This window comes from Oncorhynchus kisutch, linkage group LG20 (assembly GCF_002021735.2).
Source record: "Oncorhynchus kisutch isolate 150728-3 linkage group LG20, Okis_V2, whole genome shotgun sequence".
Classification (NCBI taxonomy): domain Eukaryota; kingdom Metazoa; phylum Chordata; class Actinopteri; order Salmoniformes; family Salmonidae; genus Oncorhynchus; species Oncorhynchus kisutch.
The window spans coordinates 9,841,530-9,865,060 of NC_034193.2; the positions used below are offsets into that span (position 1 = coordinate 9,841,530).

Genomic DNA, 23,531 nt, shown 5'->3' on the forward strand with positions numbered 1-23,531 from the left:
GTGTTTATTTTTCTATAGGTAGGCCTAAAGGTTTTTTTAGGCAAAATAACCCAATCAAAACGGAAAGCTCCTTGAACATGGGAATATGGCAGGTCTATTGGGCCAATTATGGTCTATTGTTTAGAACAGGGTTCCTCAACTGGCGGCCGGCTGGCCAAACATATTTGGTGCCCCCAAATTATTAGATTGTTATCATATTTTATTACGACACGCAAAAAGTCTCAAATGCAATGTCCCAAGAAGCAAGTTACTCTACCTATATAATACAAAAGTTACATTTGAACTCATGAGAGAGAATACGGGAGACAGTCAACTAATAAAGCAGACAGCAGACCATTTTGTGGTGCTGAAACGTAAAGCTGCACACGATCGTGTGGATGTCGGGTGAGATGGATGTGGTTTTTAATGCGCAGGAAGTCTGACTTGTGAAAGCCGGTTTCATGCGTTCATAGAAGAAAAGGAGGACTTGCAGGTGTAAGTTGATCCAAACATTGTTATCACATAAAATGCACGTTTCTTTATAGTACTGTTTCCCTCTCAGCATGCCACCAAAAAAGCACGCAGGGACTCCTGAGCGCATCCCTGATTTGGCTCGAAATCTGGAATTCAATCAGCTCAGTTTGAATTGCGGCTCATCCAGCTAGGGTATCGTTTTCATAGCAAGGCAGGAGTATTCTCCACCTGGGCAGACTGTGAGAGGATCACGTACAAATACCCATGGGCATGCTGTAATCTTCAAATCTGGTGGAGAAGTTGTCCCTCAGCTGCTTGATGAAATCTTCCATCACCTCTGTGACAATGCTGCGGCCTGGTACATCTGTCTGTCATTTCGTTAGTGTGCTGAAGTGTAAGTAGCAAGTCGAACAACTCATTCTTCAGAGTAGAGGCCTCACGTTTTTCCACCATGTACACAACTGTTTCACTCTAACTTGTAACTGCAGTTTTAATCAATTTAAGTGACAGAATATGTCAGCCAAAAAAGTAGTCTTTGTCGCTTGTAGTTAGTGCTCTCTGCGTCGGGCCTTTGTCTGGGCAGAAACGCCACTTTGACAGTGCCTCATTCTAAATAAGACACACTGGCTTGGCATTGGTAAAAGATGTTGAGAGGATTGCATATATCTCTGTCCATTCTTCCCAGAAACTTCGATTTTCATTCTCCACCTTTCTTTTGATACTTTCTGAGAGCAAAATTCTCTCTTGCTATCACGTTAACGTCAACATTCGTTCAGAAAAATAAAAAGGTAGTGTAGGCTACAGACCTGTTTTCCTCCAACAATCAACGTATAGAGAAATACTATTTGAATAGAGACCCATTTGATTTTATGAGCGTGATATTATGTTCATCACCGCACTCCCTCGCGTGCTCTTGGTCCTCGTCTTTGTAAGCCACCTTGATTTAGCACTTGTGTTTTATCAGTTTCTTTATGGAAATATTTGGCGAACTCCATGACAGTAGATAAAGCAAGATGTTATAGCAACACACAAGTAGGCTACAGATGCCTGCTGGGCCGGGCGAGAAGACCGAACCTCCAGTCAAGTGTTAGAAATGACAATTTCGGACCCAAATCTGTCTTAACTGAGACGAAAGTGGTTACCCAAAACTCGCATTGTGTAGGCTCAACAATGTTGCTGGCTAGCTACCTAAATATTTTATCGATGTGTTGTTTTTCTAATGACCTTTGTCCCACAACACGGTAAACAAACACTGAATTATTATCGTTATCTAAAACAAGGTGATGTGTGAACTGTGCAGAATATAGCTTTCTGTGTGGATGGAAGAGGGGCAAGTCATCAGCCTGCTAACGTTACTACCTAGTATCTGAATGTGGCTCGTCCCGCAACGAGCCATTACTCCACATTCCTCGCTAGATTACAAAAGACGGAATAGTCCGGCACCTTTATAAATCAGAGTGTTGAATAAACTCTAATTTGATTTTTTAAACTGATCCATTTTACGTGATCTAAACTCACTCTACCGGTTGTCCACCAAGTTCATCATTAATATGTTATGCCGTTGGACATTTTAGATAAAATATTGGCAGGTTGTTATTATTATTTAAACAGACTTTTTGAAAAGTTTGCCATCACCTGACTGCATGCTCACACGATATTGAGACTTGCTGAGTTTGTGCAGGCATGGGTTTGCTCATGTTTCAGGTGATAGAAATCAGAAAGCATTACCAGAAAAACGGGTCAATAATACTTCTGTGTATGTTTTTGTCTAAAATTTCCAATGACTTAAGAACCAACCAATTTGACAACCAGTAGAGTAAATTCAAATGACAGTTTATTCAATTGACTCCCTATACAAAATGTCGATGAGGTAGAGGCCGACCTAATCTCAGCAAGCTAGCATGCTATTGGGTCAGGAACCCGGCAACTGAATGCTGTCCAACCTGATAACCAAGCTCTTTGTTATTCTGCAGAGAGCCATGGAGTCGGTCTGGTGTCAGCTGCCTATGGAGAGGACGACATTAACTGGATTGAGGATGGCGACGACAAGGCATCTGGAGACGAGGACAGCGGGGAGAGCTCCCGTAACTCTGTCGGTTCTCTTTCTCTTTCCAACTTAGTTAGTCTTTGTCACGCAGCACTCTGCTAGAGGTATTTCTCAGTGTGTGTTGGGTCACTCAGGGATGTTAACGCTTTGCATTCTTGTCTTTGTAGGAAATGGACGAGTCAGACAGGGTGGAGACACCGATGATTATAAGGTATTTGACCCCCCCCCCCCCCCCTGATTGTGGAATGGTTTGGATTTATTTAATGTTTGTTAGGGGGTCATGGGGCTCCCGAGTGGCGCAGTGGTCAAATTCATTGCATCTGTGCAAGAGGCGTAACTGCAGACCCTGGTTCGATCCCGGGCTGTATCACGAGTCCCATAGGCCGTGATCGGGAGTCCCATAGGGTGGCGTTTTAGGGGAGGCCGAGGTAGGCCGTCATTGTAAATAAGAATTTGTTCTTAACTGACTTGCCAAGTTAAACAAAGGTTAATAATCAAGATTATCTGTGGGGTGCAAAGAGGTGAAGATTGTTAAAATTCCATGTATGTGCCACTAGGGGGAGCTGTTGCTCTATTGTATGCTTTGTCTTCATTGGCCAATACTTGAAGTCACAAGCCTTGCTGTCAAGCTACTACTATCAATGTCTACTGGTTTTAGCCCTCAACAGTTCTACTAATCTAACATATGAAATTATTCTAAGAAGCTCAAACCAAGGACAATTTAGCTATTTGAATTTGAAGTACTTAAAAACATATTTTTTTATAATAATTTATCGAAAAATGATTTGATGAAACATTGAATTTGGCCTTACTGCTATTATCCCATACAAATGCATTGAATAACAGTTTTACTCCATCAAACAAAAACATCTAAAGGAAGTTTGTCGTGAAGTGTCTGTTCTATATCTGAGAGATATAAGAAGGGTCAGGAAACTTTTTTTTTTAAAACATGAATTTAACCCCTTATGTTTCATCTCTAAACTATCTCCATATATACTGTACTTCCATTCATTGTTTAAAACTGATACCGGACTAGGCTTGTGGGCATCCTGGAGAAAAACAACCGATAGAAAACCTGATATCTCAAACTTAAAATGATGGCTATTCATGAGGATTTGTTTATTACGCCAATTAGATGGAGGGCTAGGTGCTACTCAAACAGAATCATTACAGGGCCACTTTAATAACATAGCATTATGTGTGTGTCTGACATTTGGCTATGCTACGAGGGGCCTATGATCAGGCCCTGGATGCAATTTGTCTGCAGAACTGTAGCATTTCATAACATAGGAAGGGGGAGGTCAGGGGGGGGGGGGGGACTGGTGAGGTATGTTGTCTTTATGTCAGAGGGAGTGCTTGAGTTGTGGTAAACCGATCCAGAACCTGACAAAGACTAAATCCGTAATGTGTTTTCACTACCAGCACCTTGTCTACTCCGTGTCTTCTGATTTGGTCCTGTATGTAGCTACTGTTGCCTCAGTGCTGAGACCCACTATTATGAGTAATGTCTTGTCAGCCACACCATTGGCCCCCACTTTGTCCTAAGGGCCGAACTCTGTAACTGTGCGCCCAGTCATATTCGACTGCTACGTCCTTCCTATTGTATCTTACAAGTCATCTAGTGCTGGGTTTAGATTAAGCTAGTTTCTGTAAGGGAGATGTATCTAGCAGTAGGCTCTTGTGTGACTGTTGCACATTGCTTACTGGTAATCTTAAGGGAGTTAAACGCTTAGCAGTTTGTTCGAACACGTCTTCAACTCTCAGCCAAAACTTACTGGTAATAGTTTGTTTGTTGCACAAGCGTTGATTTATCTAGCCACTACTTTCTCCTATCCACTCTGCATATACAATGGCTTTGATTAGATTGAACTGAGAAAATGACCTATCTGTGTTAGACGTATCTGTGTTAGACGTATCTGTGTTAGACGTATCTGTGTTAGACGTATCTGTGTTAGACGTATCTGTGTTAGACGTATCTGTGTTAGACGTATCTGTGTTAGACGTATCTGTGTTAGACGTATCTGTGTTAGACGTATCTGTGTTAGACGTATCTGTGTTAGACGTATCTGTGTTAGACGTATCTGTGTTAGACGTATCTGTGTTAGACGTATCTGTGTTAGACGTATCTGTGTTAGACGTATCTGTGTTAGACGTATCTGTGTTAGACGTATCTGTGTTAGACCTATCTGTGTTAGACCTATCTGTGTTAGACCTATCTGTGTTAGACGTATCTGTGTGTCAAATAACGGTAATAATAGAATGGATTTATGAAGGTGATTAATTAATTAATTTTTATTTTATTTAACCAGGTAGGCAAGTTGAGAACACCTTTATTTAACCAGGTAGGCAAGTTGAGAACACCTTTATTTAACCAGGTAGGCTAGTTGAGAACACCTTTATTTAACCACGTAGGCAAGTTGAGAACAAGTTCTCATTTACAATTGCGACCTGGCCAAGATAAAGCAAAGCAGTTCGACACATACAACAACACAGAGTTACACATGGAGTAAAACAAACATACAGTCAATAATACAGTAGAAACAAGTCTATATACGATGTCAGCAAATGAGGTGAGATAAGGGAGGTAAAGGCAAAAAAAAAGGCCATGTTGGTGAAGTAAATACAATATAGCAAGTAAAACACTGGAATGTAGATTTGCAGTGGAAGAATGTGCAAAGTAGAGATAGAAATAATGGGGTGCAAAGGAGCTAAATAAATAAATACAGTAGGGGGAGAGGTAGTTGTTTGGGCTAAATTGTAGATGGGCTATGTACAGGTGCAGTAATCTGTGAGCTGCACTGACAGCTGGTGCTTAAAGCTAGTGAGGGAGATAAGTGTTTCCAGTTTCAGAGATTTTTGTAGTTCGTTCCAGTCATTGGCATCAGAACTGGAAGAAGAGGCGGCCAAAGGAAGAATTGGTTTTGGGGGTGACCAGAGAGATATACCTGCTGGAGTGCGTGCTACAGGTGCGTGCTGCTATGGTGACCAGCGAGCTGAGATAAGGGGGGACTTTACCTAGCATGGTCTTGTAGATGACCTGGAGCCAGTGGGTTTGGCGACGAGTATGAAGTGAGGGCCAGCCAACGAGAGCGTACAGGTCGCAGTGGTGGGTAGTATATGGGGCTTTGGTGACAAAACGGATGGCACTGTGATAGACTGCTTCCAATTTATTGAGTAGAGTGTTGGAGGCTATTTTGTAAATGACATCGCCGAAGTCGAGGATCGGTAGGATGGTCATTTATAGAGTAGGATGTATATGGTGGGGTACCTTTATTCTGGCCTGCTCTCTTTAGAGGGACCAGGAGTGGACTAGTACCACACACTAGGAGAACCATGATGGAACCAACACATCCTTTCTTTATAGGGACCAGGAGTGGACTACTGCCACACACTAGAAGAACCATGATGGAACCAACACATCCTCTCTTTAGAGGGACCAGGAGTGGACTACTGCCACAGACTAGAAGAACCATGATAGAACCATGATAGATCCATGATAGAACCAACACTCCTTCTCTCCTTGGTCAATGAGAAAGTAGTGGGGTGGAAAGCGATGGGTGGAGGAGGGGTTGTCACCAAATGTGTCACATTTGTCTCTTGATCGTGTCAGGGACCTTGGAGAAAGAGTGGGGGTTGTTTGATTGTTTCTTGCCCCCTCTCTACCCCCGTGACCTGTGTTTTTGCCCATAGTGAATATGCAGTAACCCAGAATAATGTCAGTTTGGCCGTGCTGTTAGTTCTGTTGCTGTCGTTTCCTCTCTGGCTGAAAGTGCCATTCCTTACAGTGAGATGGGGGTAGGGAGGGGGGGACCTCTGGTAACCACACCCCTTCCTGGGTCCTCCTGTTCCTATTTAGTTTGTTCCTCGGGCCCTCTTCATGACAATTCTTGGATGTGTCCATGCAATTGCTAGGTGACTGGGTGGCAGAATGTGTATGTGTTCCAGTGAATAAGAGCACTGTTCCTTTCTGCCGAACCTCTGTTATACTCCAAGTTCTGGCAAAGACGGGACATATTTTAGAAGCAGCTCAGATTGCCCCACCTCCTGCCAAGCCCCTGTTTTCACTAGAAAACTCTGGGGGAAGTAGAAAAAGGTCTCATTGCCGAAACCCTGAAGTATCCCTTTTAAGGCCCACCTCAGAGGAAGTTGCTGCACCTATTTAGAGTACTTCCTGTCCTAGAGCGGAAATGGTCATTTAGGTTCCACCTCGAAGACTGTAACGTAACAAAATGATACAGAAGACACTGCATCAATGCATTGTCTAAATTGCACAGCTATGTATGACTTTACAGCCAGTGTTTGTGATTGCCGTGCTGGTAGGTTGCAATTAATCCCAGCCCTTAAACTAAACGTAGGCATGAAAATAATTTGCGCATAAGACTCACGAAAACATCCGAAGTCAGACATTTAGATTTGGCACTTCAAGCCCAAATATATCATACTTTGACTAAAACTTATTGACGTTCATCATTGTGCTCTGGACATCGTCTTTCAGCTCAAAAAAGTGGATTTCTACTGGTATGGACATTTGTAACAAGATGTAGAACTGGTATGGACATTTGTAACAAGATGTAGAACTGGTATGGACATTTGTAACAAGATGTAGAACTGGTATGGACATTTGTAACAAGATGTAGAACTGGTATGGGCATTTTTAACAAGATGTAGAACTGGTATGGACATTTTTAACAAGATGTAGAACTGGTATGGACATTTTTAACAAGATGTAGAACTGGTATGGACATTTTTAACAAGATGTAGAACTGGTATGGGCATTTTTAACAAGATGTAGAACTGGTATGGGCATTTTTAACAAGATGTAGAACTGGTATGGGCATTTTTAACAAGATGTAGAACTGGTATGGACATTTTTAACAAGATGTAGAACTGGTATGGACATTTTTAACAAGATGTAGAACTGGTATGGACATTTTTAACAAGATGTAGAACTGGTATGGACATTTTTAACAAGATGTAGAACTGGTATGGACATTTTAACAAGATGTAGAACTGGTATGGGCATTTTTAACAAGATGTAGAACTGGTATGGGCATTTTAACAAGAAGATAGATAACTGGTATGGACATTTTAACAAGATGTATAGCTGGTGTAATTGACAGTGCATCAACATCGACAGCAGCTGCGATGTTATGCTTCCTGGAGATCCAGGACAGTCCGTGGTTCTGTGAGTGATGTGAACCCCCCCCCCCCCCCCCTTCTGTATGTTTTCTTCAGGAGATCCCAGAGGCAGAGAGGAGAGACCCCAATGAGCTGGTCGGTGAGTGTATATATACACACACACACACACACACAGACAAACCATGTTTGAGATACAGACAGATACAATACAAACTTGGTGTTAAATATTTATTTATATTGTGGCAACTGAACATTAGATGGCCAAACCATGCTTTTGGTTTGACTTAATGAGTAACTGATGTGGATGGGAGTTCAGTAAGTCTTTGTCTTCAGACTGGGTAATTCAGCTTGTAAATGAGTCATAGGGTAAAACCATTTTGAATTCAATCATTTTGACAGCATCGCTTTTGATTTTAAACCAAACTTTCCCGTACCTATCTGCCCATGGAAGAAGTGGTCAGAAAGGGGACTTTTATGCCATAACATTGAGGAGATAAAGGTGATCAGAGTTGACCCATTTTGCATACTCCACCATACCATGAAACTTCCATGTCTTCATCTCTGGAATATAATAGTTGTGTTTGATATCATTTAAAAGCTTACCAACAAGGTTGTCTATTTTATCATTTCCATTTTTCTTTTTTTAAATGTCATTACATTTTTTTTTTACCTTTTAACGTCAATGATCTAAAACCTGTAAACTCTGATTTTTTAAATGTTGGCATATGTTGTAGCCTAGACCTTATTTTCCATCTGACGTTTTTGAGTTGTGCCCGCCATTGGTTGAGACACAACATGCTCTTAACCCAACCAGTCCCACTCATTTTAAACATTGCATGTTTAGAAAATATATATAGAGATTTTTTTTTTTTACCTTTATTTTAAGTCAGTTAAGAACAAATTCTTATTTTCAATGACGGCCTAGGAACAGTGGGTTAACTGCCATGTTCAGGGGCAGAACGACAGATTTGTACCTTGTCAGCTCGGGGATTCGATGATGCAACCTTTCGGGTTACTAGTCCAGCGCTCTAACCACTAGGCTACCCTGCCGCCCCGTGTTTGAGCAACAGACTTCTGGATTGTACCATTGTATTTGCCTATTTCTTCTGCATCCGTAGATACTATTAGTATGTGTGATTAACAGAGGTTAAGCTCCTGTGGTGTTTGAGACGAGGGCGGATCCCGAAGGGTACCAGGGCTGGGTCTTTTTTTTTTATTTTTACAAAAACGTCTGTAGAGTCCGAATGATTTGAGCTACAAACTATTGATAGCTATTTGGAAGCTGAGACTCTCATGTGCACTCACATGTAACACAAGAGTTGTTAGACGGTAAGGGTTTTTTCTAAATAGAAGATCATAGGAAATCCCAGGACATGGTGTCTATAATACTGTAATAAGCTCACATAGTTGCTGTCACACGATTTAGCTGGTACATTTACTACCACAAAGATGGCACTCAGTCCACCCACCGTCAAATGTCAACTTAAATGGTCATGTCTATTCTATTATCTATATGTCTATGATTTCAATAGGTTTCCTATGGAGGATTGACAGTATCATTTTTAAAACAACAGATATTTCCTTTTCAAGTCAACATTCTCTGATGTGTGGCCCTCCAACCATTTTTGTGGTACCTTTTTTGAAAGTAGAAGTTTTTCATTTTTTTGTACATTTATCAGCCTAAACATGACACCCACCCTGTATTCAAGAGTGTCTCAACTGATGGCGGGCACAGCACAAATACCTTAGATGATGTAAAATAGGGTCCAGGCTATATGTTTTATGATCATTTGTTATAATTGTTCATTGACTGTGTGTGTTCAGAGCAGGAAAGAACACACTGCTTCATTAGGCCATTAAACAGTAGTACCAATCAGTGGTTGAAACCCAAATCATTTGCCAATCGTTCCTTTTTAAACTTCTGAAATCACAACTTTTTATTTAGCTCAACATTCAATGACTTCACCAATCATGCAGTGCGGATAGAGCAGCCTGCTATGGAACAGGCAAGCTACAGATCAGTGTGTTGTTTACATGCGTGATGAAAGGACAAGTGTTGGGCGTGAGATGAAACTGACATTTTGCGGGTTGGGAAAGAGGAGGTGGCTTGGCATCTTGTGATGCGTTATCTGAAATTGGCCCACAGAATTATATCTGCGGAGGAGCAGCTTCTATGAAGGAACTTTTGAATGTCTTTGAACTTCAGAGTTGGCTTAACATTGGACCAGAGAGGGGCAGGTATCCTACACACACACTTGGCAAAGATTTCCAGCTGGCAGGCAGACTCTGGAAGAAGTTTCTGATTGACAGAGGGAGGGCTTTGCATAGGCTCTTTGTTGTGTTGTTTTTGTGGGACTGGGGGAAAAATAAGCCCAGAACTTAAAATAATGTTAACCGATTCCCATGCTTTTCAAATAACCTTTCCGGGAACATTATAGATTACTTTCGTTCCCGGTTCTGATTCTGTTCCTTTAAAAATATGTTATTGTTCTGTTCCCTGAACCGGTTCCAACCCCTGCTACCTATCACTCCCTCTACTGTGTGTGTGTGTTTTACTGTCTCTTATAGTGTGTGTATATGTGTCAGAGAGGGAAACTGTGTGTACACAGGTACGACCCCACATCCAGGTGCCAAATTTCACACACATGATGTAATACAACACTAATCTCCCGTGTCACGCCCAAACTCTCCTTTACGGGAGAGAGGATGGATGTGTATGGTAGTTATGTTTGACCATTTGGAGAGGTCTGAATACCTACCTATAACTAAGATCAAAGTTTGTTTGTCACCTGTGCCGAATACAACAAGTGTAGACCTTAGAGTGAAATCCTTACTTACAGGCTCTAAACAACAGTGCAATTTCTAAGTTAAAAAAATATATTAGGGGAACAATAGATAAGTAAAGAAATAGAAACAACAGTAAAAAAGACTGTGAAAAATAACAGTAGCGAGGCTGTATACAGTAGAGAGGCTGTATACAGTAGAGAGGCTGTATACAGTAGAGAGGCTGTATACAGTAGAGAGGCTGTATACAGTAGAGGCTGTATACAGTAGAGGCTGTATACAGTAGAGAGGCTGTATACAGTAGAGGCTGTATACAGTAGAGCGGCTGTATACAGTAGAGCGGCTGTATACAGTAGAGCGGCTGTATACAGTAGAGCGGCTGTATACAGTAGAGCGGCTGTATACAGTAGGGAGGCTGTATACAGTAGAGAGGCTGTATACAGTAGAGGGGCTGTATACAGTAGAGGGGCTGTATACAGTAGAGGGGCTGTATACAGTAGAGGGGCTGTATACAGTAGAGGGGCTGTATACAGTAGAGGGGCTGTATACAGTAGAGGGGCTGTATACAGTAGAGAGGCTATATACAGTCACCGGTTAGTTGGGCTAATTGAGTTAGTATGTACATGTAGATATGGATAAAGTGACTATGCATATATGATGAACAGAGAGTAGCAGTAGCATAAAAGAGGGGGTGGTGGGTGGCGGGACACAATGCAGATATCCCGGTTAGCCAATGTGCGGGGGTCACCGGTTGGTCGGGCTAATTGAAGTAGAATGTACATGAATGTATAGTTAAAGTGACTATGCATATAAGATAAACAGAGACTAGCAGCAGCGTAAAAGAGGGGTCGGGGGGGGGGGGGGCACACAATGCAAATAGTCTGGGTAGATATTTGATTACCTGTTCAGAAGTCTTATGGCTTTGGGGTAAAAACTGTTGAGAAGCCTTTTGGTCCTAGACTTAGTAGTAGAGAGAACAGTCTATGACTGGGGTGGCTGGGGTCTTTGACCATTTTTAGGGCCTTCCTCTGACACCGCCTGGTGTAGAGGTCCTGTATGGCAGGAAGCTTAGCCCCAGTGATGTACTGAGCCTTACGCACTACCCTCTGTAGTGCCTTGTGGTCGGAAGCCGAGCAATTGCCGTACCAGGCAGTGATGCAACCAGATGCTCTCAACGTTGCAGCTGTAGAACCTTTTGAGGATCTCAGGACCCATGCCAAATCTTTTTAGTTTCCTGAGGGGGAATAGGCTTTGTCGTGCCCTCTTCACGACTGTCTTGGTGTGTTTGGACCATTCTAGTTTTTTGGTGATGTTGACACCAAGGAACTTGAAGCTCTCAACCTGCTCCACTACAGCCCTTTCGATGAGAATGGGGGCGTGCTCGGTCCTCCTTTTCCTGTAGTCCACAATCATCTCCTTAGTTTTGGTTATGTTGAGGGAGAGGTTGTTATTCTGGCACCACCCGGCCAGGTTTCTGACCTCTTCCCTATAGGCTGTCTCATTGTTGTCGGTGATCAGGCCTACCACTGTTGTGTTGTTAGCTAACTTAATGATGGTGTTGGAGTCGTGCCTGGCCACGCAGTCGTGGGTGAACAGGGAGTACAGGTAGGGACTGAGCACACACCCCTGAGGGGCTCCAGTTTTGAGGATCAGCATGGCAGATGTGTTGCTACCTACCCTCACCACCTGGGGGTGGCCCGTCAGGAAGTCCAGGATCCGGGCCTCCCGGGTGGCGCAGTGGTTAAGGGCGCTGTACTGGAGCGCCAGCTGTGCCACCAGAGACTCTGGGTTCGCGCCCAGGCTCTGTCATAACCGGCCGTGACCGGAAGGTCCGTGGGGCGACGCACAATTGGCCTAGGGTTAGGGAGAGTTTGGCCAGTAGGGAAATCCTTGTCTCATCGCGCACCAGCGACTCCTGTGGTGGGCCAAGCGCAGTGCGCGCTAACAAATGTTGACAGGTGCACGGTGTTTCCTCCGACACATTGGTGCGGCTGGCTTCCGGGTTGGATGGCGCTGTGTTAAGAAGCAGTGCGGCTTGGTTGGGTTGTGTATCGGAGGACGCATGGCTCTCGACCTTCGTCTCTCCCGTGCCCGTACAGGAGTTGTAGCGATGAGACAAGATAGTAGCTACTAAACAATTGGATACCACGAAATTGGGGAGAAAAAGGGGTAAAAAAAAAAAAGGAAGTCCAGGATCCAGTTGCAGAGGGAGGTGTTTTAGTCCCAGGATCCTTAGCTTAGTGATGAGCTTTGAGGGTACTTTGGTATTGAACTCTGAGCTGTAGTCAATGAATAACATTCTCACATAGGTGTTCCTTTTGTCCAGGTGGGAAAGAGCAGTGTGGAGTGCAACTTTTTTCCGCCCGTTTTCGGATCCATCTGGCATATTTTGGGTCAGATTTGTTCCACCTGAAATCCGAATCGCCAAAACAATTCTGCACCTGGGTATTGATTTTCCCAAAAAATGGGATCTGTGAACACCTCTAGCTTGAGGTAGGCCTAGTCAGAGTTGATCATATTGGGATGGGACCTCTTGTGGTTTAGAGAGCTGTGATTCAGACCGCTGTCTGCTATGTTCCTGTTACCTCACACACACTGTGTTCATGTAAAGCATGCTAGGGCGTATGACTCGTCTGACTCAGTATGGTATTTTCTACTGCTCATTAGTGTGCTTGCAGCCAAGTGCATATTTGTGTTTAGTGTTTTGTTGTCACTGAGTACATCATGACTCTGTAATGGCGTGTGTGTGTGTGTGTGTGTGTGTCTGTGTCTGTGTGTCTGTCTGTCTGTCTGGTGTGCACAGTCCTGTTGGTGCAGTTAGCCAATAGGAGAGGGTAACGTCATACCCCTCTCACCTACAGACAAGGCAGGATGTGGTGGAGAGGGTAACGCCCTACCCCTCCCTATAGGGGTTTGTCATACCCCTCTCACCTACAGACAAGGCAGGATGCGGTGGAGAGGAGGGGGAGAGGAGAGGGTAACGCCCTACCCCTCCCTATAGGGGTTTGTCATACCCCTCTCACCTACAGACAAGGCAGGATGCGGTGGAGAGGAGGGGGAGAGGGTAGGTCAAGCAGGGTAGTGTGAGGGTTCGGGGTTTGCTTTTGTTTCCACATTAGCATCAAACAAGACGAGAGAGAAGTTTGAAAATAAAGAAGAGAGTAAAGAGATTGAGGGGCAGGGGGGGGGCAGGGGGAGTGAGCCTGGAATGTGTTGGGGTACATAGAGGAGCGTGTTGCCTACACACCATAGTGTATGTGACCTACGATACAGGCTAAAGGAGAACGTCTGCGGTGTCGTGGTCCTAGAGGTTTAACTGATAGAAATGTTTTCATCTAAATTCACGCTCAGTCTTGTACCTTACTTATCTGTTCTCACACGCAAAGTTTACACACATTTTTGCTCAACCATTTGAAGCCTGTGATAGATTGACAGTGCTGAGTGACTGTAAAGTGCCCTCCCACTGATGAGACTTTAGACTGAAGGATGCTTGGCCTGGAGTCAGAGAAGGAAAGAAAGAGGAGAGAAAGGAGGGAAGAGTTTGGAAAAAAGGGCATCCTCTCTTCTCTACACAAGCCCCAACATACCCTCCCTGACTGGGTGTGGTAACTAGGTTTCATACCAGGACCAGATGGTCCTGAACACCTCACACGCATGCAGAACAACCTTCAATTCAGAATTCCGTTGAACAAGTTGATTCAACACTCTCGTTTTTACAGACATGATTTCTGGGTTCACCTCTAAAGAATGTAGCTACTAGACTGTCTGTAGTTTGCTCTCCTGATTGGTTATTATTCTGTGTTTCCGCCCCAGCTCTGTTCTCAGAAAAAGTGAGGAACATGTCACCTGACAAGATCCGGATCCCCCCTGAACCACCAGGACGCTGCTCCAGTCACCTACAGGTACTCACAGCCCTACTTACCTGTACCAGTCACCTACAGGTACTCACAGCCCTACTTACCTGTATCAGTCACCTACAGGTACTCGCAGCCCTACTTACCTGTATCAGTCACCTACAGGTACTCACAGCCCTACTTACCTGTATCAGTCACCTACAGGTACTCACAGCCCTACTTACCTGTATCAGTCACCTACAGGTACTCACAACCCTACATACCTGTAGCAGTCACCTACAGGTACCCACACCTTCCACTCACAGCCCTACTTACCTGTATCAGTCACCTACAGGTACTCACAGCCCTACTTACCTGTATCAGTCACCTACAGGTACTCACAACCCTACATACCTGTAGCAGTCACCTACAGGTACCCACACCTTTCACCCACAGCCCTACTTACCTGTACCAGTCACCTACAGGTACTCACAGCCCTACTTACCTGTACCAGTCACCTACAGGTACTCACAGCCCTACTTACCTGTACCAGTCACCAACAGGTACTCACAGCCCTACTTACCTGTACCAGTCACCTAAACTGCTGAGCTATATGACTAGCTATCATTCTTGCATACCTGTGCAATTCCTATTTGTCTAAAGGGGTCTGGTCACCTGTTTTAAACAACCATCACTTGCACATTTGTCACACTGGCCTACAGCACCTCCAATTTAGCAGTGACCCAGTAAGCTCTCTGTCAACAAGTAGTAGACTGCTGGAGGAGGACAGGTAGGTGTATGGTGTACTGTAGGGAGGACAGGTAGGTGTATGGTGTACTGTAGGGAGGGAGGACAGGTAGAGGTGTATGGTGTACTTTAGGGAGGGAGGACAGGTAGAGGTTTATGGTGTACTGTAGGGAGGACAGGTATGTGTATGGTGTACTGTAGGGAGGACAGGTATGTGTATGGTGTACTGTAGGGAGGGAGGACAGGTAGAGGTGTATGGTGTACTGTAGGGAGGGAGGACAGGTAGAGGTGTATGGTGTACTGTAGGGAGGGAGGGAGGACAGGTAGGTGTATGGTGTACTGTAGGTAGGGAGGACAGGTAGGTGTATGGTGTAGAGAGGGAGGACAGGTAGGTGTATGGTGTAGGGAGGGAGGACAGGTAGGTGTATGGTGTACTGGAGGTAGGGAGGACAGGTAGGTGTATGGTGTACTGGAGGGAGGACAGGTATGTGTATGGTGTACTGGAGGGAGGGAGGACAGGTATGTGTATGGTGTACTGGAGGGAGGACAGGTAGGTGTATGGTGTACTGGAGGGAGGACAGGTAGGTGTATGGTGTACTGGAGGGAGGACAGGTAGGTATATGGTGTACTGGAGGGAGGGAGGACAGGTAGGTGTATGGTGTACTGGAGGGAGGGAGGACAGGTAGGTGTATGGTGTACTGGAGGGAGGGAGGGAGGACAGGTAGGTGTATGGTGTACTGGAGGGAGGGAGGGAGGGAGGACAGGTAGGTGTATGGTGTACTGGAGGGAGGGAGGGAGGGAGGGAGGACAGGTAGGTGTATGGTGTACTGGAGGGAGGGAGGGAGGACAGGTAGGTGTATGGTGTACTGGAGGGAGGGAGGGAGGGAGGGAGGACAGGTAGGTGTATGGTGTACTGGAATTGGGCTGGGTATGAGATAAACACTGGTTTCCAGGTAGTACATTTCCTCTCCTGCCAATGCCTGAGCTTCGTTCAATGCCAGCTGCCAGACAAGCAGCATTCTGCCGTTGTTGGTAAATGTTCCACAATGTTCTGCTGGAGAGCAGAGTCCTCCAGTGAGAGAATAACATCAACATGCAGGGAAAGACCAGCAGGTCATCTCACAGTGGTCAACACTCTGTCACAGTCCACAATCCTCCTCTCTCGACCGTCTCTCGGACTCTACGTTTTCCTCAGAAATAAGTTAGCATTCCTATGTAGACATTGCCATTATGCACAGATCTAGGATCTAGCGTATCCTCCCCAAATCTTAGCCCGATCCGTAAGGGAGAAGTCTGCCAAACTTGGTGAAGTGAATGTAACTCTCGTTGGGGCAGGTGAGGGTGTGGCTGAGTGAACAGTTCAGCACCGTATAGTGTTGCCTCAGGGTGCGAACACACCCTAACATCGCTCTATCTAGTGAATCAGTGATGATGAATCACTATCTGGATATCCCTCACCTCAGGCTATCTTAACACCAGCACACACACACAGGAAGGGGACTGTTTGACACGGGGCCCATGCGGAGCCAGGGTTTAGTCTGTCTTGTGTTTAGTACAAGCTCATCATTTTGAACAGCCGTCACTACCCTTGTCTCTCCGAAGAAGAGCTTTTCAACACTTCCGTTGTGCTAGTACTTGGGCCAATTGAACTGACTGTTCTGAGTACTGTAGATACAGTAGTGTCATTACATTCCAATCCTCCACCTTGTCCGTTTAATGATCATTTATCATAGTTGATCCCCCAGGCTCCAGTTGACTGGCCCGGCTCCCTGGTTACCAAATATTTCCTTGAGGTATTAGGAACCTGTATTAGGGCGGCAGGGTAGCCTAGTGGTTATAGTGTTGGACTAGTAACCGGAAGGTTGCAAGTTCAAATCCCCGAGCTGACAAGGTATAAATCTGTCATTCTGCCCCTGAACAGGTAGTTAACCCACTAGGCCGTCATTGAAAATAAGAATTTGTTCTTAAGTGACTTGCCTAGTTAAATAAAGGTAAAAAAAAAAATGGTTTACTTTCCTAGTGGAAATTTAACTCCTGTGTTACATATCAGATATGTTGGTTTTCTATCAACAGGTGAAGATCCAGAAGCTGTATGAGAAGAATCTACATGGAGACTTAGACACAAACAACCACATTCAGAGGAAGAAAGAGTTCAGGAATCCCAGGTACACACACACACACACACACACACACACACACAGATTCCTAGAGTTACGATCCTATCGATGATACACACGTTGCTTTTCCAGATACATTTGTTGACATGTCTTTGTGTCTATCCAGTATCTATGAGAAACTCATCCAGTTCTGTAGCATAGATGAACTGGGAACCAACTACCCTAAAGACATGTTTGATCCTCACTGCTGGCCAGAGGACTCTTACTATGAGGCACTGGGTAAGGAGGTCGTTGGCGGCTGTGTGTGCTTGCCAGTCCGTCCTATCAACTGAACAGTTTTCCTTCTCTCCCTGCAGCCAAAGCTCAGAAAGTGGAGATGGATAAACTGGAGAAAGCCAAGAAGGACAAGACGAAGGTGAGGACCACAGGCGTTTTAGTTCCCTTGAAGAGGTCACCCAGGGTAATATAAATTACAATACACACGTTTTTTAACCCCCCCTCAACAAAACTAACCCGCGCCTTCCTTCTAACCCCATGCTCAATCTCTGTTAAACCTGTACAGAGAACATAGCTTTTCCAACGCTATACGTTTACTGCGCTCCTGTTTCACTAATCACAGACAGGGCTGTTCTGTAATCAGTCTGTGCGTCAGGGGCATGTTGCCACAGACTGCCTGTACTTTATGTTCAAGTATCCTGCCAAGAGATTAAGTGTCACCACAACAGCCCGACAGCACCACCCAGCCCAGCCCTCTGCAGCACGGGTGTGATGGTGTTTTGTCTTCTCTCTCCTAGATTGAGTTTGTGACGGCCACTAAGAAGGGCAGCAACCCCACCAACGCAGCAGTTCCCACAACCAATACGGCTGCTAGTACCGTGACAGGTACACACCACTACAGAGCCTTCAGAAAGTATTCAGACCCCTTGACTTATTCCACTTTTTGTTGTGTTTACAGTCCCCAGACTATAGACAGGAGAACCCCTCCCCCACTATAGAAACATTATCTTTCCTGATTTTTAGAGTGACCTTCCTAAAAGAGAGGGAAAAAACGGTTTTATCTGGTTCCCTTTTCTCAACCTTTCACTATTTCTTTCCATTTCAATTCAAAGGGCTTTATTTACATGTGGAAACATATGTTAACATTGCCAAAGCAAGTGAAATAGATCATAAACAAAAGTGAAGTAAAAAATTAACAGTAAACATTACACTCACAGAAGTTCCAAAAGAATAAAGACATTTCAAATGTCATATTATGTATATATACAGTCAAAAGGCAAAAATAAATTTACATAAATATGGGTTTTTATTTACAATGGTGTTTGTTCTTCACTGGTTCCCATTTCTTGTGGCAACAGGTCACAAATCTTGCTGCAGTGATGTCACACTGTGGAATTTCACCCAATAGATATGGGAGTTTATCAAAATTTTATTTGTTTTCAAATTCTTTGTGGGTCTGTGGATTCTGAGGGAAATATGTCTCTCTAATATGGTCATACATTTGTCAGGAGGTTAGGAAGTGCAGCTCAGTTTCCACCTCATTTTGTGGGCAGTGTGCACATAGCCTGTCTTCTCTTGAGAGCCAGGTCTTCCTTCGGTGGCCTTTCTCAATAGCAAGGCTATGCTCACTGAGTCTGTACATAGTCAAAGCTTTCCTTAAGTTTGGGTCTGTCACAGTGGTCAGGTATTCTGCCACTGTGTTCTCTCTGTTTAGGACCAAATTGCATTCTAGTTTGCTCTGTTTTTTTTGTAAATTCTTTCCAATGTGTCAAGTAATTATCTTGTTGTTTTCTCATGATTTGGTTTGGTCTAATTGTTGCTCTGTGGGGTGTGTTTGTGTTTGTGAACAGAGCCCCAGGACCAGCTTGCTTAGGGGACTCTTCTCCAGGTTAATCTCTCTGTAGGTGATGGCTTTGTTATGGAAGGTTTGGGAATCGCTTCTTTTTAGTTGGTTTTAGCATTTAACGGCTCTTTTGTGGATTTTGATAATTAGCGGTTATCGGCCTAATTCTGCTCTGCAGGCATTATCTGGTGTTTTACTTTGTACATGGAGGATATTTTTGCATAATTCTGCATGCAGAGTCTCAATTTGGTGTTTGCCCCATTTTGTGAGTTCTTGGTTGGTGAGTGGACCCCAGACCTCACAACCATGAAGGGCAATGGGTTCCATAACCGGTTCAAGTATTTTTAGCCAGATCCTAATTGGTATGTTGAATGTTATGTTCCTTTTGATGGCATTGAAGGCCCGTCGTCTTGCCTCATCTCTCAGATCGTTCACAGCTTTGTGGAAGTTACCTGTGGCGCTGATGTTTAGGCCAAATCAAATGTATTTATAAATCCCTTACATCAGCTGATATCTCAAAGTTCTGTACAGATACCCAGCCTAAAACCCCAAACAGCAAGCAATGCAGGTGTAGAAGCACGGTGGCTAGAAAAAACTCCCTAGGAAGAAACCTAGAGAGGAACCAGGCTCTGAGAACGCGAGAGAGCGAGGATGTGATCAGGGAGAGAGGAGTGATCAGTCTTTGGTTCCAAATATTGGGGAATAAGTGCTAAGGATGAGTTTAAGTATTGCCAATTGTAATTTCTGGACTATATATTTTATCATTTCATTTAGGATACTATCAACACCACAGCATACCCCCTGAGTCTCTCCCTTTCTCTCTCTCTCCCGCTCTCTACCCGCTCTCTCGCTCTCTTCTCGCTCTCTCGCTCTCTCCCATTATCTCTCTCTCTCTCTCTCGTTATCTCTTTCCCGTTCTTTCTCGCTCTCTCCCTCCCTCTCGCTCTCTCCCGTTCTCGCTCTCTCCCTCCCGTTCCCGCTCTCTCCCGTTCTCGCTCTCTCCCATTATCTCGCTCTCTCTCGTTATCTCTCTCTCGTTCTTTCTCGCTCTCTCCCGTTCCCGCTCTCTCCCGTTCTCGCTCTTTCTCGTTATCTCGCTCTCTCTCGTTATCTCGCTCTCTCTCGTTCTTTCTCGCGCTCTCTCGTTCTTTCTCGCTCTCTCCCGTTCCCGCTCTCTCCCGTTCCCGCTCTCTCCCGTTCCCGCTCTCTCCCGTTCCCGCTCTCTCCCGTTCCCGCTCTCTCCCGTTCTCGCTCTCTCCCGCTCTCGCTCTCTCTCTCATTCTCGCTCTCTCTCTCATTCTCCCTATCCTCCCTCACCAGAAGCTCAGAAGAGGAAGAGTAAGTGGGACTCTGCGGTGCCGTGACCCTGGCCCAGCCCGCCCTGCTCACTACCACGGCAACCCTGCCAGCGGTTGTCTCTGTGACGACCACCGCCAGCGGAACCAAGACCACTGTAATCTCTGCCGTAGGCACCATCCTGAAGAAAGCCAAGCAGTGAACAGGGAGGAAGTGTGTGTTTTTGGATGGATGAGAGGATAGAAGAGAGGATGGATGGATGAGAACGTGTGTTAGCGAGAGAAGTGTGTTAGGGTGTATGGTCCTGTGTGACTGTATTGTTTCAGAGAGAATGTCTTCCCGACAATATAGAACATTTCTATATTCATCATCAGCCATACAAGACTTCTGCATCTCTCCTTCTGTTTCTGGGATGTTTGATCTACAGGTCAATGGACTCCATCCTGACTTGAGATTTATTTATATCAACGTGAGATTCCTCTTTCATCCAGCTCTCCAGTGAGCACTCTGTTGAAGTTATGCATTGATCTGTTTTGTGTTTGTCAGCAAGAAACTGAGTTTAGATGTTAGCTTCAAGACTGTCCGTTGGAAAACCATCCTACCTAGGAAGTAACCTAGTTATGGCATAAGTTACTAGTCTCATGTCTGAAACTCGAAGAGTTAGTCTCTCGCTTCCCATCCTCCAGTAAAGTGGTTTCTACCCACCTGTTATGGTAACGTGTATATATTTGTATTATATCTGGGCTGTGTTTTGACCATGTACTGGAATGTGGTCTAGTGAAGATGAAAGAGGAATACTCAGACTATGGATATTTGCATCAATGTTCTTTGCCTCATTTAATTTAATTTTAAATGGCCTATTGGAAGAGCTTAGGAGGAATCCTTTTTTACAAATGTACATATATATTGCTGCTGATGATGGTATGATCAATAAAACAAACGTCATACTGCCTTTTCAATCGGTGTCCGTTCTTGTACACTTGTCTTGGCTTCAATAGCATCTGTCTTTCATACATAATCTAAGATAATAGTATTTTTTTTTTAATCATATTTATTTTCATACTGTTCTCTGGATAAATATTTTGAAAGTTCTGTCCAGAAATGAAGGGATTGTTTTGTGTTTGTGTTCCAGTACTATTGACTTCAGCCACTGGCTTGAATCTGTCTGGAGGAATTCCTGTCTCCTCTCACTCACTCAATCAATCTCACTCAATTCAATTTAAGGGGCTTTGTTGTCATGGGAAACACATGTTTACATCGCCAAAGCAAGTGAAAGGGATAAACAAAAATGAAATTAACTATAAAAAGTGAACTCTCTTTTCCTCTCCTTTCCACCCTTCTCTTTCTCTCTGGCCACTAGGTATGTGTCCAGGTGCATGTTGTGATTTACACCCATCTTTCCCTTCTTCCCTGTCTTGTATCCCTCTATCTCTCCATCTGCGTTCCATCCAGCAGAAACTATAAAACACCGCCTCATTCCGCAGTGAAGCACAGCGGGCCGAGGTCATAGTTCAGAGGAGTCGTTCACTAGAGTACGTACCGTTTCAGTTAGTTGCACTTAAGGCACAGATCTAGGATCAGCCTACCCTCCACAGATCCCCCAGATCACCATTAGATTTGAGTACTTGTGAGCCTGTACTGAGTCTTAACCATATCCTTTATCTGTGTATTGAAGTTGTCACAAGTGGCTGGTTTGTCTTTTGATGAGTGAAGAGGGCTATATGTTTTTTGTAAAGATCAAAAGCCTATGTGGTGGTAACCCATCCATACCTTTCACCTATCAGTGGGGATTAAGGAAAGGAAGCCATGAAAGAGAATGAGGACACGTCCAAGGTTCCCTGTCATGGCATTTTCAGACAAATCTCGAGACATTGGAATTGAACAAACATTTTATTTAATGTGAATATAGACTGGGGGTTCTTGTGTTTTTCAGCTTGTTCGATGCGATGGGGCCCAACACCCAAATATTTCTCTGTCTCGGGAATGTCCACTAAGAACATCGAAGACGTCTGTCTGTCAGCTGTGGTTCAGAGCCACCGACATGCTCTCCTGGATATCATCCCACCCCACCACCGCCGACCCAGCTCCCTGAGATACTCCTGAACTCTAAAACCAGATGAGTGGAGAACTAGAAACAATATGAGGTTCAGTATGTAATACATTGGTTTCAACTACTTTTCTCTTTCTGTCCCCCTCTCCCTGTTATGTCAGTACTGTTGTTTGTGTGTGTGTGTGGGGGGGGGGGGTTCTGTCTCTCTAAGTTCCCCTCTCGTTCTCTCCCTGTGCTGTTTGGTTAAGTTCTGTTTTCATGGCAGTGTGCTGAGATACATGCCTGCCGGCTGCATTTCATCTGTAGCTTCAGCATAGCAGCCCTACCCAGTACACACTCGCACAAACTATTTTGGCTGATCTGGGCCTGTCCTTGGAATCGTGTGTGTGTGTGTTTCTGCACCCAGGTGAGTCAGAGACACACCCAGTGTACAGCTATCAAAGTGCTGAACAGGCATAAACCTTTTCCTCAACACAACAGACCTTCCATCTGGTACACTGACACAGGGTCGACTCCATGTACTCGGTGAATAAGAAGTCCAGTTGTCTAAAACATTACCCTTGGTGAAAGTTTAATATCCTTTTTAATTTTTAAAGCTAGATTGCCTGAATTAATTGTAGGTTCGTTTACTGAAGTCTAACATATTTGAACAAAATGTTCTGAAACACCAAGCACTTATGTAGCCTAGGCTATGTCTTCATGAATTGGTATCCCACTCCCCTGAGAAACAGGCCATATGTCTCATTGGCTGTGTTTGTAACCGTGTCATAGAAAAAAAAGAGCTGCACAAAGACTATACAGAACAGTCTCTTTTATCATGGAAATCCCAGTTTGGCTCTGGACACTGTGTTGAACAAAGCGCGCGAGTTGAATTTGGGAAGAATCAGTTGGGGAGAATGTCCAAAAAGCTCAAAACTCTTACATTTTGTATATGCACTGACATTTTGACTGGATTTAGTGAAATATCTTAGGCTAAATGTCGCTGAAGCCTGTCAACGTCACGAGTATCCGGGAGGCTACCACCTACCGTCGGCAATGAACTACCTACCTTGTGTTGACCGAATCCAGAAAGAACAAAACCCTGTCCGCAAACATTCACACCAAAAAGGTGCAAAGTTATGGACAAAGACACAACACATCTACATCAAATTAAATAGTTTTCGTGATCAAATAACATGGAAAACAACCACTTTTTTGTGCAGTATTAATTTACCATCCTTACAAA

The 23,531-nt window shown here is 44.4% G+C and overlaps 1 protein-coding gene across 1 annotated transcript; it reads left to right on the forward strand.

Annotated features, from left to right (window-relative positions):
• Positions 1-489: 489 nt before the first annotated feature.
• Positions 490-21,215, forward strand: LOC109865993 (SAP30-binding protein-like). Its single transcript, XM_020454519.2, is given in 10 exon segments — positions 490-847; positions 2,427-2,711; positions 7,736-7,778; positions 14,237-14,325; positions 17,077-17,168; positions 17,287-17,399; positions 17,477-17,535; positions 17,915-18,002; positions 20,281-20,319; positions 20,322-21,215. Coding segments are annotated over 9 exon segments (735 nt in total). The 5' UTR covers positions 490-847; positions 2,427-2,636; the 3' UTR covers positions 20,459-21,215.
• Positions 21,216-23,531: the final 2,316 nt, after the last annotated feature.